At 42.0% G+C, this 14,536-nt stretch overlaps 1 protein-coding gene and 1 long non-coding RNA gene across 18 annotated transcripts in view; one reads left to right on the plus strand and one right to left on the minus strand.

Annotated features, from left to right (window-relative positions):
• LOC115192222 (dedicator of cytokinesis protein 7) overlaps positions 1-14,536 on the minus strand; it is a 101,562-nt gene that overhangs the window by 69,742 nt on the left and 17,284 nt on the right. For all 17 annotated transcript variants that reach the window (XM_029750478.1, XM_029750489.1, XM_029750488.1 and 14 more), the window contains exons 5-13: positions 14,246-14,375; positions 13,900-14,112; positions 11,958-12,043; positions 11,787-11,853; positions 11,190-11,339; positions 10,888-10,968; positions 10,559-10,721; positions 9,944-10,180; positions 2,305-2,467 (exon numbers count right to left, since the gene is read on the minus strand). In XM_029750478.1, the coding sequence (XP_029606338.1) occupies positions 2,305-2,467; positions 9,944-10,180; positions 10,559-10,721; positions 10,888-10,968; positions 11,190-11,339; positions 11,787-11,853; positions 11,958-12,043; positions 13,900-14,112; positions 14,246-14,375 (1,290 nt within the window). The remainder of the gene's footprint in view (positions 1-2,304; positions 2,468-9,943; positions 10,181-10,558; positions 10,722-10,887; positions 10,969-11,189; positions 11,340-11,786; positions 11,854-11,957; positions 12,044-13,899; positions 14,113-14,245; positions 14,376-14,536) is intronic.
• On the plus strand, positions 2,410-11,255 carry LOC115192226 (uncharacterized). Its single transcript, XR_003877900.1, has 3 exons — positions 2,410-2,486; positions 10,048-11,036; positions 11,153-11,255. It is a non-coding gene; the product is annotated as an uncharacterized LOC115192226 (long non-coding RNA).

Raw genomic sequence — 14,536 nt, forward strand, 5'->3', positions numbered from 1 at the left:
TAAAAAAAGCTAGCTAGCTTATGGATGCAAACAATGTTCTTCCCCAAAAACATAGCAAAACAATATAATCTGTTTCAGTAGGTTAAATAAAGGTAAAATAAAAAATATTGTGCATCCCTAATGACAGGATTTCTGATATCTCCCATTTTACTTTTATTTTCCTGCATACGTAAAAGCAGGAAATGCATCACCTACAGTATGCCTCTACTGCCATTTATTCCAATTAGAATGGTTTGGATTTCTCCCTGACCAAAATGGCTGCCATTACCAAACCATTCTGGAACTTTAAGGGTTTATGATATATCCCTCCTAGTAATGTAATAGTTTGTACCACATCAATCTCCTTAACCAGGAAGTATGCAGAGCAACTAAAGAAGAGATACTAAAGCTGGCAGGAGCTCAATCTAGGAAGGCCCTGACTGCTATCAGGAGCCAAACAAGGCCTCAGGGCAGCCTGAAGTGGCCATGTCAACACAACCTGTGATAAGGGTCCTCTCGCTCTTTCTTTCCTTCTTTCTCTCTCTCCCTCTCTCATTCCCTCCATGCCACCACAGTGTCTGATAAGAGCCCTCTCTCCCTCCCTTCATCTCCCTCTTTCTCTCTCGCCATGTCAACACAGCGTCTGATAAAAGTCCCCTCTCCCTCACTCTCTGACCTTGACTAAAATAGCAGCAGGGCTCAGAAGGTCACTCAACACAAGGCTGTGTGCAGTTAGTCAGTCGATCTGGCAGTCACACGGGACATGGGGTGCTGTTACAGATTGTTACATGTTGAACCCGATGCGCCATGGCTAGGAGGAAAGCTTAATATCAACAGGAAGGCCTGTAGGTGGCCTTGTGGGTTGTGCTGCTCTGTTACAGTAGTGTTACCCCCATGGGTCAGATGAAAGCGAGACACAGAGTGGAAGGGAGAAAGACCGTTTGGTTCGTCTGTGTCCTCCAGGCTCCAGTGTGTTTGATCAGAACAGTTAGATGGAAATACACAGTCTCAAAAACAGGAAGGACTTCATGTGTGTCACATTCCCCTTGACGACTAGGAATGACATCAACGTGTCAGGAATGCCCTGTTGGTGGTATTAGATTGTAAGTTTAAGGATGGTATTGGATTACAAATTCAAGCCCTCTAGCACAAACTTCCGCCGTACCTTACTTCATTTTTAAACTACAGACTTACCAGACCCGATCACAGGGATGGCAAGCTCTATAAGTCCCGTTGAACTGTTGAGGAATGTGATTGCTTTTCATGAATTGCTTGCAAGTACTGTATGTTTTTATTGCATTGCATTTGTAAAATGCTGTATTTGTATGCAGGGCTCTCTTGAAAGAGAGGCCTTGGTCTCAATGGGATTTCCCTGCTAAAATAAAGGTTAAATAAATATCCATGCATGTCATCTTGTTATGTTGCCTGCTGGTTGGTAGAGTGTATCATTACACGTAGCTGGTGTTGGGTAAGGCTAAGTAATGTACAGTGCATTCGAAGAGTATTCAGACCCCTTCACTTTTTCCACATGTTACGTTACAGCCGTATTCTAAAATTGATCAAATTGTTGTTTTTTTACTCATCTACACACAGACACACTACACCATAATGTCAAAGCAAAAACAGGTAAAGAATTTTTTCAAAATGTATTAAAAAAATAAATAAAAAAAATGAAATAACATTTACATAAGTATTCATTATGTAAATAAAGTTTGTTTTTCATTTTAAATACCCGTTTTTTGCTTTGTCATTACGGGGTATTGTGTGGAGAGTAACGAGCAAAAACATTTTGTTAATCCATTTTAGAATAAGGCTATAACGTAACAAAATGTAGAAGAAAGTTGAAAATAAATACTTTCCGAATGCACTGTAAGTGGTATTGTTTCATTACCTGTAGGTGGTGTTGGGTAATGCTAGCTAAGTAATGTACAGTAAGTGGTATTGTTTCATTACCTGTAGGTGGTGTTGGGTAATGCTAGCTAAGTAATGTACAGTAAGTGGTATTGTTTCATTACCTGTAGTTGGTGTTAGGTAATGCTAGCTAAGTAATGTACAGTAAGTGGTATTGTTTCATTACCTGTAGGTGGTGTTGGGTAATGCTAGCTAAGTAATGTACAGTAAGTGGTATTGTTTCATTACCTGTAGGTGGTGTTGGGTAATGCTAGCTAAGTAATGTACAGTAAGTGGTATTGTTTCATTACCTGTAGGTGGTGTTGGGTAATGCTAGCTAAGTAATGTACAGTAAGTGGTATTGTTTCATTACCTGTAGGTGGTGTTGGGTAATGCTAGCTAAGTAATGTACAGTAAGTGGTATTGTTTCATTACCTGTAGGTGGTGTTTGGTACGTAGACGTCCTTGGGTGGGAACTCCAGTATCTCCCTGGTGGGGCGGACCCTGCTGTCTGGGTAGGGCTTGACCTGCTGGAGGTCAGGGGTCAAGCAGTAGTGGGGGTTCTCTGGGGCCGGCGAGATGTCAATCTTCAGCTGGGCTGGAGGGAACAAGACAGGGTAAACAACATCACACACAGAGCTCTAGACCTCAACGAATATCTAAGCCTAATGGACTGATATGGCAGTGGTGCTCTCTCACTAGAAGTTATATGTAAGTCAGAGGTTTTCAAAGTGTGGGGCGCCAGAGAGTTTTAGTGGAGGTGTGAAAGGAAAGACAAACTGTATTCTCTTCTCTAATACCATCGCAGGGAAAACACACCTTTTAAAGCAGATTTGATGGATACATTTTTTTTTAAAAGAGGGTGTCCCAGCTTTCCAGTGATACCACATTTACTTCTCAACTCCTAGAATTGTGCACATGGCATCATAAAAAAAACGCATATACAACCAGTTTGTAGCATGGTTTAGGCACAACTGCGCAACCAAACTCTTAAAAGGGGCAGCGGCATTTAAAAAATGCCAGACATGCTTTGTAACAGAAACCAAAATATTATTTTCAGATTAAATAATCAATTACTTGGATATCCTGAAAGCACTTTTATTGATTTCGGTTTTAATAGGTCAGTTGCATGTTCATTAAGTTGTGCAGAGCATGGTTTAACTCCTACAAGCCCACTGTGACGCCAGCGTGTTCTGGACTTCTAACCCCTTTAAAACACAGACTTCTGTGTTGTGCCATTGGATTTGTCTATTTGTTCTGCATCCATTGATACAACCATTAGTCTGTGATTAATGGGGGCTGAGCTAGAGCAGTGTTTGTGAGAGAAGGGCAAATCCCAAAGGGGTCTATAATACTGTAATAAGCTGACATAGTTGCTGTCAAACACCAAATAGTTGTCACTGACTAGTTGGATATTCATTTCCACTGAGCAAACAATATCTGTAAGTAAACATTTCTGTACACATAAATTCATTATCAGGTTTTTGCTTTGGAAAAACATATAATTTGACATTTGTCAATAAAACTCATGTAACTTTTTATGTCAAATTGTTTTGTGTTCCGCTTGTAGACCTGGCTGTCCTGAAAATAAAATGGTAAAACACTTAATTGTGAGGCTAAATATAAAGACTGGAAAGTCAGATAAATAAAAAGCTAGTTTTTTCTGGGGTCTCAGGATTAATGCCTTCAATCAGGACAGTGTCCATAAATAAAAGTTGTTCTCCAAAAGTTTTATTGAAACTACTGTATTTGAGAAATTAATAGAATATATTTTTCTTGATTTTCTCTGACGGGAGGCCCACTGTATCAGACTTTGAAAAAGCCTGATGTAAGTAATTAGATGTGCTTGCTGAAAGCAAAGAACAACTTTAAAAACTGTTAATATTATTATCATCATTATTGCGCTGGAAACTCTAGCACTAAAACTGTAAAAACTGTAAAAGCTACCAACACCAAAATAACTTAAAAATGTGCAGATTGGCACTGGTCAGAATGCTTTTTGATACTACTTACACTTTTCACACTGCAACCATATTTTCATGAATCCCAATGCATTTTAATGGCCATAGACTTCGACAGGAAACATTCCGGTCGTAACCAGTCTTCCACCGTTTAAGATAGAAACACCATTCCAAATTTCAAGCGCAGTCTGGAATAGGTTGCATACAGCTTTTTGATACCATGTCAATTATAACTTGTATTTTTTTATTTAACTTCTATTTATTCAGGGGAACTCAATTGAGACCAGTGTCTCATTCTCAATGGTGCAATGAGAACAAACAATTCAACATTATAATGCAATAAAACAGCAACAAAAAAATACTCCTAGATACATTACAACACAAATAAATGATTACAATCAACCAAAACAACTCAGTGAATTCATTCCTTATCAGCGTTCCAAACGGCCCTATTGGCACCAGCGATTCAAGACGTAATGAGGATTGTAAACGATTCCAAACGTGGGTGGGGCGTTAAAACTAGAGGTCGACCGATTAATTGGAATGGCCGATTAATTAGGGACGATTTCAAGTTTTCATAACAATCGGTAAATCGGCATTTTTGGATACCGATCATGGCCGATTACATTGCACTCCATGAGGAGACTGCCTGTTATGCGAGTGCAGCAAGGAGTGCAGCAAGAAGCCAAGGTTAGGTGCTAGCTAGCATTAAACGTATCTTATAAAAAACAAATAAATCGTAACATAATCACTAGTTAACTACACATGGTTGATGATATTACTAGTTTATCTAGCTTGTCCTGCGTTGCATATAATCGATGCGGTGCCTGTTAATTTATCATTGAATCACAGCCTACCTCGCCAAACGGGTGATTTAAGAAGCGCATTCGCGGAAGAAAGCACTGTCGTTGCACCAATGTGTACCTAACCATAAACATTTCTTTCTTAAAATCAATACACAACTATATACTTTTAAACCTGCATATTTAGTTAATATTGCCTGCTAGCATGAATTTCTTTTAACCTCTTTGGTCTAGGGGGCAGTATTTTGACATCCGGATGAAAATCGTGCCCAAAGTAAACTGCCTTTTACTCAGGCCCAGAAGCTAGGATATGCATATATGGTAGATATGGATAGAAAACACTCTAAAGTTTCCAAACTGTTAAAATAATGTCTGTGAGTATAACAGAACTGATATGGCAGGCGAAAACCTGAGGAAAATCCATCCAGGAAGTGCCATTATTTTGAAATGGGTGTTTTTCCATTGAAAGCCTATCCACCATATAAAGGGACATGACCCAGATTGCATTCCCTATGGCTTCCACTAGATGTGAAGTCTTTAGACATTGTTTCAGGCTTTTATTCTGAAAAATTAGGCATATTTAGTTAATATTGCCTGCTAACATGAATTTCTTTTAACTAGGAAAATTGTGTCACTTCTCTTGCGTCCTGTGGAACAGAGTCAGGGTATATGCAGGAGTTCGGCCCGCCTGGCTCGTTGCGAACTAATTTGCTAGAATTTTATGTAATTATGACATAATATTGAAGGTGCAATGTAACAGCAATATTTAGACTTATGGATGCCACCCGTTAGATAAATTACGGAATGGTTCCGTATTTCACTGAATGAATAAACATTTTGTTTTCGAAATGATAGTGTCCGGATTTGACCATATTAATGACCTAAGGCTCGTATGTCTGTGTGTTATTATATTATAATTAAGTCTATGATTTGATATTTGATAGAGCAGTCTGACTGAGCGGTGGTAGGCAGCAGCAGGCTCGTAAGCATTCATTCAAACAGCACTTTACTGCGTTTGCCAGCAGCTCTTCGCAATGCTTCAAGCATTGCGCTGTTTATGACTTCAAGCCTATCAACTCCCTAGATTAGGCCGGCAATACTAAAGTACCTATTAGAACATTCAATAGTCAAATTGTATGTGTGTTATTGGGGACCTTCAATGCTGCAGACATTTTTTGGTACCCTTCCCCAGATCTGTGCCTCGACACAATCCTGTCTCGGAGCTCTAAGTATAATTAATTCGACCTCATGCCTTGGTTTTAAAATGTATTTAAATAACAAAAAATGGTTCTACAATGAGGGGGGCAGAAAGCTACAGTAACAAATTATCAAGTGAATTAGCAATTGTGGATTTGCTATCTGTTTAGAGGTGAATAAAGGACTCCCTCTAGAGCAGGGATGTGTAACTTAGAATTATTATTAGTTATTTTTTTACCTTTATTTAACTAGGCAAGTAAATTAAGAACAAATTATTATTTACAATGACGGACTAGGAACAGTGGGTTAACGGCCTTGTTCAGGGGCAGAACGACAGATTTTTACCTTGTCAGCTCGAGGATTCGATCTAGCAACCTTTCGGTTACTGGCCCAACGCTCTAACCACTAGGCTACCCTGCCGCCCCTTGATGGGGGTGGGGGCCACACAAAACCTGAACTCATCATGATGGGCCACAGTGGCACGCGGGTCAGCGTACCCACATCCATACAAAGCCGGCACTAGACTTTTGGGGGCCCTACGTGACATTTTGTTGGATTCTCACCACTACAAATAATTAATATTGTTTTGGGGGGTGCATGCGACACTACTGCTTATAACTAACTAAGTATAACAATAAGAAATCTAAGATGTGTCAAATTAAATTCAGCTCTAGCTATGCATTTGGTTTGCTAACTTGCTAGCTAAGTGGCTAGATGTCAAGATCAAGCTTCTTGGTTACAGCAGAGACATTCAATCACCTCCTGCATCAAGATCCCTGTTGCATAAATTACTTTGTAAGTAAAAATGTAATAAAATAAATATTGTTTCTATTTTTCTTTGTTGTTAAAATTGCGACACCTTGTGTGCACTTCCGGTCATGCCATATACCCCGCTACGGTACAGAAACTATGAACATCTGGAGACCACCCAATCTCAATTTTTTTGGGGACAATTCATACATGAACCATGGGTTAGATCTTTACTTTACCCTTAATCATGTACACTGCTCAAAAAAATAAAGGGAACACTAAAATAACACATCCTAGATCTGAATGAATGAAATATTCTTATTAAAAACTTTTTTCTTTACATAGTTGAATGTGCTGACAACAAAATCACAAAAATAATCAATGGAAATCCAATTTATCAACCCATGGAGGTCTGGATTTGGAGTCACACTCAAAATTAAAGTGGTAAACCACACTACAGGCTGATCCAACTTTGACGTAATGTCCTTAAAACAAGTCAAAATGAGGCTCAGTAGTGTGTGTGGCCTCCACGTGCCTGTATGATCTCCCTACAACGCCTGGGCATGCTCCTGATGAGGTGGCGGATGGTCTCCTGAGGGATCTCCTCCCAGACCTGGACTAAAGCATCCGCCAACTCCTGGACAGTCTGTGGTGCAACGCGGCGTTGGTGGATGGAGCGAGACATGATGTCCCAGATGTGCTCAATTGGATTCAGGTCTGGGGAACGGGCGGGCCAGTCCATAGCATCAATGCCTTCCTCTTGCAGGAACTGCTGACACACTCCAGCCACATGAGGTCTAGCATTGTCTTGCATTAGGAGGAACCCAGGGCCAACCCCACCAGCATATGGTCTCACAAGGGGTCTGAGGATCTCATCTCGGTACCTAATGGCAGTCAGGCTACCTCTGGCGAGCACATGGAGGGCTGTGCGGACCCCCAAAGAAATGCCACCGCACACCATGACTGACCCACCGCCAAACCGGTCATGCTGGAGGATGTTGCATGCAGCAGAACGTTCTCCACGGCGTCTCCAGACTCTGTCACATGTGCTCAGTGTGAACCTGCTTTCATCTGTGAAGAGCACAGGGAGCCAGTGGCGAATTTGCCAATCTTGGTGTTCTCTGGCAAATGCCAAACGTCCTGCACAGTGTTGGTCTGTAAGCACAACACCCACCTGTGGACGTCGGGCCCTCATACCACCCTCATGGAGTCTGTTTCTGACCGTTTGAGCAGACACATGCACATTTGTGGCCTGCTGGAGGTCATTTTGCAGGGCTCTGGCAGTGCTCCTCCTGCTCCTCCTTGCACAAAGGCGGAGGTAGCGGTCCTGCTGCTGGATTGTTGCCCTCCTACGGCCTCCTCCACGTCTCCTGATGTACTGGCCTGTCTCCTGGTAGCGCCTCCATGCTCTGGACACTACGCTGACAGACACAGCAAACCTTCTTGCCACAGCTCGCATTGATGTGCCATCCTGGATGAGCTGCACTACCTGAGCCACTTGTGTGGGTTGTAGACTCCGTCTCATGCTACCACTAGAGTGAAAGCACCGGCAGCATTCAAAAGTGACCAAAACATCAGCCAGGAAGCATAAGAACTGAGAAGTGGTCTGTGGTCACCACCTGCAGAACCACTCCGTGTCTTGCTAATTGCCTATAATTTCCACCTGTTGTCTATCCCATTTGCACAACGGCATGTGAAATGTATTGTCAATCAGTGTTGCTTCCTAAGTGGACAGTTTGATTCCACAGAAGTGTGATTGACTTGGTGTTACATTGTGTTGTTTAAGTGTTCCCTTTATTTTTTTGAGCAGTGTATATGGGGCATGCTTATCTGCAACAGAGTTAAACAGAGAGATAAAACATTTAAGGGCCGGATCTGAATCAGAGAGAGGACCCACCCACCCAATCATACAACGTCCAGGACATACAGGAAATGTTGATAAGTGAAAGTTCTAAAATGTAGCTTTGTAATAATGCGTGAACGTTATTTAAGTAGCTTGATATGTCACATGCAGGCAATGGGACAACGGTCACTGAGCTCGTTAGCAAAAATTCCATTGGCTGTATACTTACAAAGGGTGTTGGTCAGAATGATATCTAAAATAGTAGATTTTTCAAGGTGTTTTAAGTTGGGGCGGGTTGGTTTAGTTATCAGTTAAGTTTAGCACAGTACAAATATCTTTCAGTCCATCTGATACCGGCATCAACCAATCCAGGTTAAGATCACCCAATATTAATAATTCAGATTAGCAGTTAGACAGCAAGACAGATAATTTGCTAAGAGCAATTGGGAGGGCGATAAACTCTCACTAACGTTAGTTGGGAATTATTACCAAGGCCCATATTTAGGACAAGACATTAAATCGTTTGGGGACAGAGGTGGTAATACACACAGCAAATTTCAAGACGTTCTTTATGAATATGGCTACACCCCGACCTCTACCAGCTCTGAAAACATTGGATCCATTCAGACACATCAGAGTCTGGCACAATTTTTAAAAACTAAGTATCTATTATCTAAAATGTCTGTGTTGGTTTGAGAAGCCAGAATTACAAGAAGATCCATTTTCAACATTTCCATGAAACAGTCCAAGGCCACAGCAGTGGGTTTTCATATCGGTCTCCAACACAAACATGCTATGATCAGTAAGAAACCCTCTATATAAAATAGACACGGGTTGGCATGAAATGGGAAAGATACAACATTGCTTAGAACTGTGCCATTTGTAAATGTAAATAAATTCTCCATAGGCTTGAAGGGGAAGTATTTGGATTTGCCACAGCTTTTAAACTGGTTGTAGCTCATTTGGTAGAGCATGACGCTTGTAACGCCAGGGTAGTGGGTTCGAGGGGATGCTGGCCCATGTTGACTCCAATGCTTCCCACAGTTGTGTCAAGTTGACTGGATGTCCTTTGGGTGGTGGAACATTCTTGATACACACTGGATACTGTTGAGCGTGAAAAACCCAGCAGCATTTCAGTTCTTGACACACTCAAACCGGTGCGCCTGGCACTTACTACCATACCCACGTTCAAAGGCACTTCATCTTTTGTCTTGCACATTCACCCTCAATGGCACACAATCCATGTCTCAATTGTCTCAAGGCTTAAAAAAACATTCCTCCTCTTCATCTACACTGATTGAAGTCTATTTAACAAGTGACATCGATACTACCATTACTACTGCTGTCACTACCACGAGTAATACTATTTCACAACCATAAATACCTCTAGACTAGCAAGCACACCACATTTACTTCAGTAAAGGTCCTTTTCTAGTTAATGGATTGATATGGTGATTTAATTCAAAAGATTGTGTTTATTGACGCAGTGAGTAGTGCTGATGGTGGTGGTGTTACTGTACCTGTGATGGGTCTCAGTCTCCTCAGTACAGAAGACGGCCTCCTCATGTCAGCTAAAAACTTATACAGGTCCTCATCACTCAACCTGTCCCCCTCCTGTTTAAAGAAGTTGGTGACGGTGAGGGTAGCAGGCCTGAAGCTGCTCAGGCTACACGACTCGTCTCCACTGGTGGTCCTCTCCAGGGAGCGCCGGCCCGCAATGCTTGAGTTCCTCCTCTCTGACCATGACCCTTTCCTCTCTGGGGGGGCAACAGAAAGCCACAGCCAGGGTCGTCAGAGTTACAGAATCATCATTACATCACAAGGTCAAAGGTAATCATATAGACCAGCCTCTACACTCTATATTCAATGATATGTTTAATTTCATATGATAATAAAAGTTAACAATTGATGAAAAGCGGCCTAGATGTGTTCCCTGAGTCCCCTCCCCCAGTATGAAACCTCTCCATCAGCAACCTTACCCCCAGTATGACTAATGTCCACCCGATGACTCATATAGACAAACTGCACGGCCCTGTTCTGTTCTCAGCTGACACTGACATCCAGGAAGAACTGGCCATCCTCTGTGGTAATCAATTCAACTCTGTACAACTTTATTGATCCCCAAGCGTTCTGACCTGGAAGTCCCATCTCTAGCTCAGTCTCTCTCTCCAGGCTACCAGCGCTGTTCACAATGTTCATCAGGTGGATGGCTGTCCAGGCGAAGGGCATTCGGTACCGACCCAGACGTGTGCAGAACTGCTCCGACTGGCTCCGCAACTTGTCCAACTTCTCTTTGTTCTATATATGGAAGGTGAGACAATCAATACATTTTCTCCATCTGTTCGGTGAACTACACCACTGAATCTACCCATAAACATCATAACTTACCTAATCTATGAAAAGATTACCATCACTTTGAGTCTGTTGCTTATTTGAATGTTTTTTTTTTTAAGAACGCTCTTACCTTGGCTGTGTCGGACTCTTTGAAGACCACGTAGGGCTCTGCACACTCTCCTATATCTCCCTGCTGCAACACCTTCTCCAGCTGGTGACAGCCAACACACATGAAGGAAGTTATCAGTCACTACTCACATACAGATCGGCAGATCCAATGTACAGGAAGTGATTAAGTTTACATTGCAAAAATTCCCTGGTTTTTCAGAAATCCCTGTCGGATGATCTTATTCCCTTCTGATTATTATTGTTTTTTTGTTTTTTTTTACATTTAGGGAATTTTGCAACTCTAGAAATGTGCGTGACGCTGACCTGTATGACGAGGAAGACGTCCTGGGAGGGGTATGTGATGGAGAAGATGGCTGAGCGGGCCAGGGTGGAGATGGCTGCTGTCTGGTTATGGGAGCGCAGCATCCCTTTAGTCTGCTCCGAGTTCAGGTCGAATAAGAAGTTCTCTGATATCTGATGAGGGAGAGAGACATGATATTTTGAATGGAATAAACAGTGTAAAAAGACAGGAGACTAGTCTGATATTGATATCGGTTAGTGCAACGTATTTCTCAATCCATTACCAATACTTAATCTGACAACATTGAAGTTTCTAAAAACTCTGAAATATTTGTTCACTGTAAATTGACTGAGCATGGAAGAGGGGCTTGGAGGGACTATTTTAAATTGGTTACCGCTTAGCTCTAACGTTTGACGCGTATGAGCAACGATTGAGTGTTACTCATACAGATACATGGTATGACTTAAAGAGCATTCATACAATGATAACAGGTCTCATATGTAAACTTTTATAGCCCAGTCATCTTGTTCATGTTGGACTCCAACCACTTTTAATGATTTCTCAGAGACTGACCCAACAACTCAAGGCCGAGTGGCATTGAGGAAAACATAACAGCTTACCTTTTTCTTTTCCTTGACATCGTATAAGGCCAAACTGGCGAATATGGGCTCGATTTCAATCTCAAACCTTGAAGGGGGAAAAGGATTGGGTCAGTAGAAAGCAGAAGGCAGTTAAAAAGAGTGCAGCTAAAATGCTTTTTAAAAGTTGTGTCGGTGTGTTGCCCCACTTACTTCAAGGACAAGCACTTGACGAGTAACCTCTGGCCAAAGTGCTCCTTAGGGACGTCAGGCACACAGTGGCGCTCTATGGGTTCCTCCTGAGGACGCAGAGAATATATAAGAAGAAGAAAAACATGAACATAAGTTTTTGTATTGTACATTATGTATTGGAATATGCGGTGTATAAACACTATCTGAGGAAACGTAGTTTCACACTTGTGTGAAACCAGTAGCGTCTACTCCGTGAATTTTCGCCGCTTTAAAAAGCCATGTGATGTGACAGCATTAGCAGACAGGGTTGCCAGGTCTAGCTAAAATTTCTAGGCCAATGACTACTCAAAACCTGCCCACAAGGCCTGAAAACTACCCCATTTTTTTTTTCAGCAGCAAGAGAGTAGTTTAACGTTTTTGAGCGAATTAAGAAGGAATATCGACTTAACTTCTAATGACCTAAGAAAAATGTGGTTTTCCATCAAAATAATTATTGTGAACTAATAAAATAATTTGAATATGTAGCAAGAGAAATTATAATATGCTGTTAAATTATTTTCTGGCAATTGTGCCGTTATTATGGCCAATTAGATTTACTTGTCAATCAATAGAATTAGGCTAGGCCTACTGACTAAAATCTGAGGTCATGATTGTAATTAAACTTTGCCATGGTTTGGATAGCTAGATGCAAGCTATAGCCCCTGATACAGTGGCTTGCTAAAGTATTCACCCTTGGGCATTTTTCCTATTTTGTTGTCTTACAAACTGGAATTAAAATGGATTTTGGGGGGGGTTTGTATCATTTCATTTACACAACATGCCTACCACTTTGAAGATGCAAAATATAATTTTTTATTGTTAAAAAATGACTTTGCAATGACTCCAGTGATATTTATTGTATAAAACAGCAGACTACAGTAGCCTACATAGGCATAGAAATGAATAGGCTAATTAATGGCCAAAAGATAGATGGCTAATCTTCTGTCCATAACAGAAGAACGCGAGTAAGTTCTATAACTTCCATTTGAAATTCCCACTGGCATTAAGCAATAAGGCATGAGGGGGTGTGGTATATGGCCAATATACCACGGCTAAGGGCTGTTCTTACACACGACGCATCGCGGAGTGTCTTGACACAGCACTTAGCTGTAGTATATTGGCCATATACCACAAACCCCCGAGGTGCCTTATTGCTATTATAAGCTGGTTACCAACATAATTGGCAGTAAAAATAAATGTTACGTCATACCCTTGGTATACGGTCTGATATACCATGGCTGTCAGCCAATCAGCGATCAGGACTCGAACCACCCAGTTTATAATGCAGTTTAAACCACCTTCAAGCGAATTTATCTAATGCGCTCTACAGCGCCTAAAGTCTAATGGCCGTTAATTCTTGACGCGCATCCGTTCTAACGCGTTAATATGTTTTATGGGAAAAGGGTTGGAAATAGGTGTGTCTCCATAATGACAATCTAAATAGCCTACCCACAACTGGTAAAAAGTGATCACGACGTGGACCCCTGCTGCTCTGTCTCCTCTCACTCACGTGACTCAGCTGTCTGCTCGCAGCGCGCAGTGTCAACACACAGACACCGCTCTGGCCCTTTACTTCCACACCTCACTCACTCAGCAACACGCTGCCTCACTGCCTGATAGTTAGCAGCAGGTCACAGTGAAATATATATATTTTTTAAATTGCCAAGGAGGCCGCAGTGGAATTTAGAAGTTGCCCAAAAACACGCAACCAATACATTTTCACCTGCCACATCATTTTCAAATTAGCCCAATTTGCGTGAAAACTGCAGGACATGGCAACCCTGATCATGGCTGACGATACACATTAATGTGAGGAGACAGACATGCACAAGATCCTGGCAAAGCAAACGCTGGCCTGACACGTGAAAAGGCACTCCAGTCTCTATGGAGAAATGCAGCAGTGTGTGTACGCCTCTGTCCTAACCTCTTCGAGGGCGGGATGCAGGGCGAAGAGCTCGCGATGGCGGTTGGACTTGCGGTGCTCCTCATTGTGGCGGTCGATCTCCTCGTTGGGGGCTCGGTCCAGCAAATGGGGCAGGAGGGCGTCGGGGACAGAGTTCTTCAGGTCAAAGATACTGCAGGCCCAGCTGCCACGCGGAGTGTCGTCTATGGATATGGACCTACGCTTCAGGTCATCCTGGGGTAGGACAAACACACGTTAGAGAGGGCCTATATATACACACACACACACTATAAAAATATTGAAAGCGTAAGATGACCGCCCCGTTGCTATGGGTTACCTAGTCGACTGCCCCATTGCTATGGGTTACCTGGTCGTCCTGATAAGCGCTAACGTCTGGCATCTCATCAGCCTCAAACACCTGTTTGGGCAGGCCTTTCTGCCTCTCCTTCTGCTTGTCCAGGGTGTTAGGGTTAAACCCAGTACCAAGCTTATGGTATCTGTTGAAATAAGTAGACCAGAATGCGAGTGTTGAGGTGTAATAAATAACTAGCTGCCAGGTGTAATTGTAAAAATGTGTAAAATAAGGATTAAAATGTGGGTGTTAAGATGTAATGAATAGGTTTTATACAAAGGACACACTCCCTAAATAATAAGAGAG

This window comes from Salmo trutta, chromosome 4, assembly GCF_901001165.1.
Source record: "Salmo trutta chromosome 4, fSalTru1.1, whole genome shotgun sequence".
NCBI lineage: Eukaryota > Metazoa > Chordata > Actinopteri > Salmoniformes > Salmonidae > Salmo > Salmo trutta.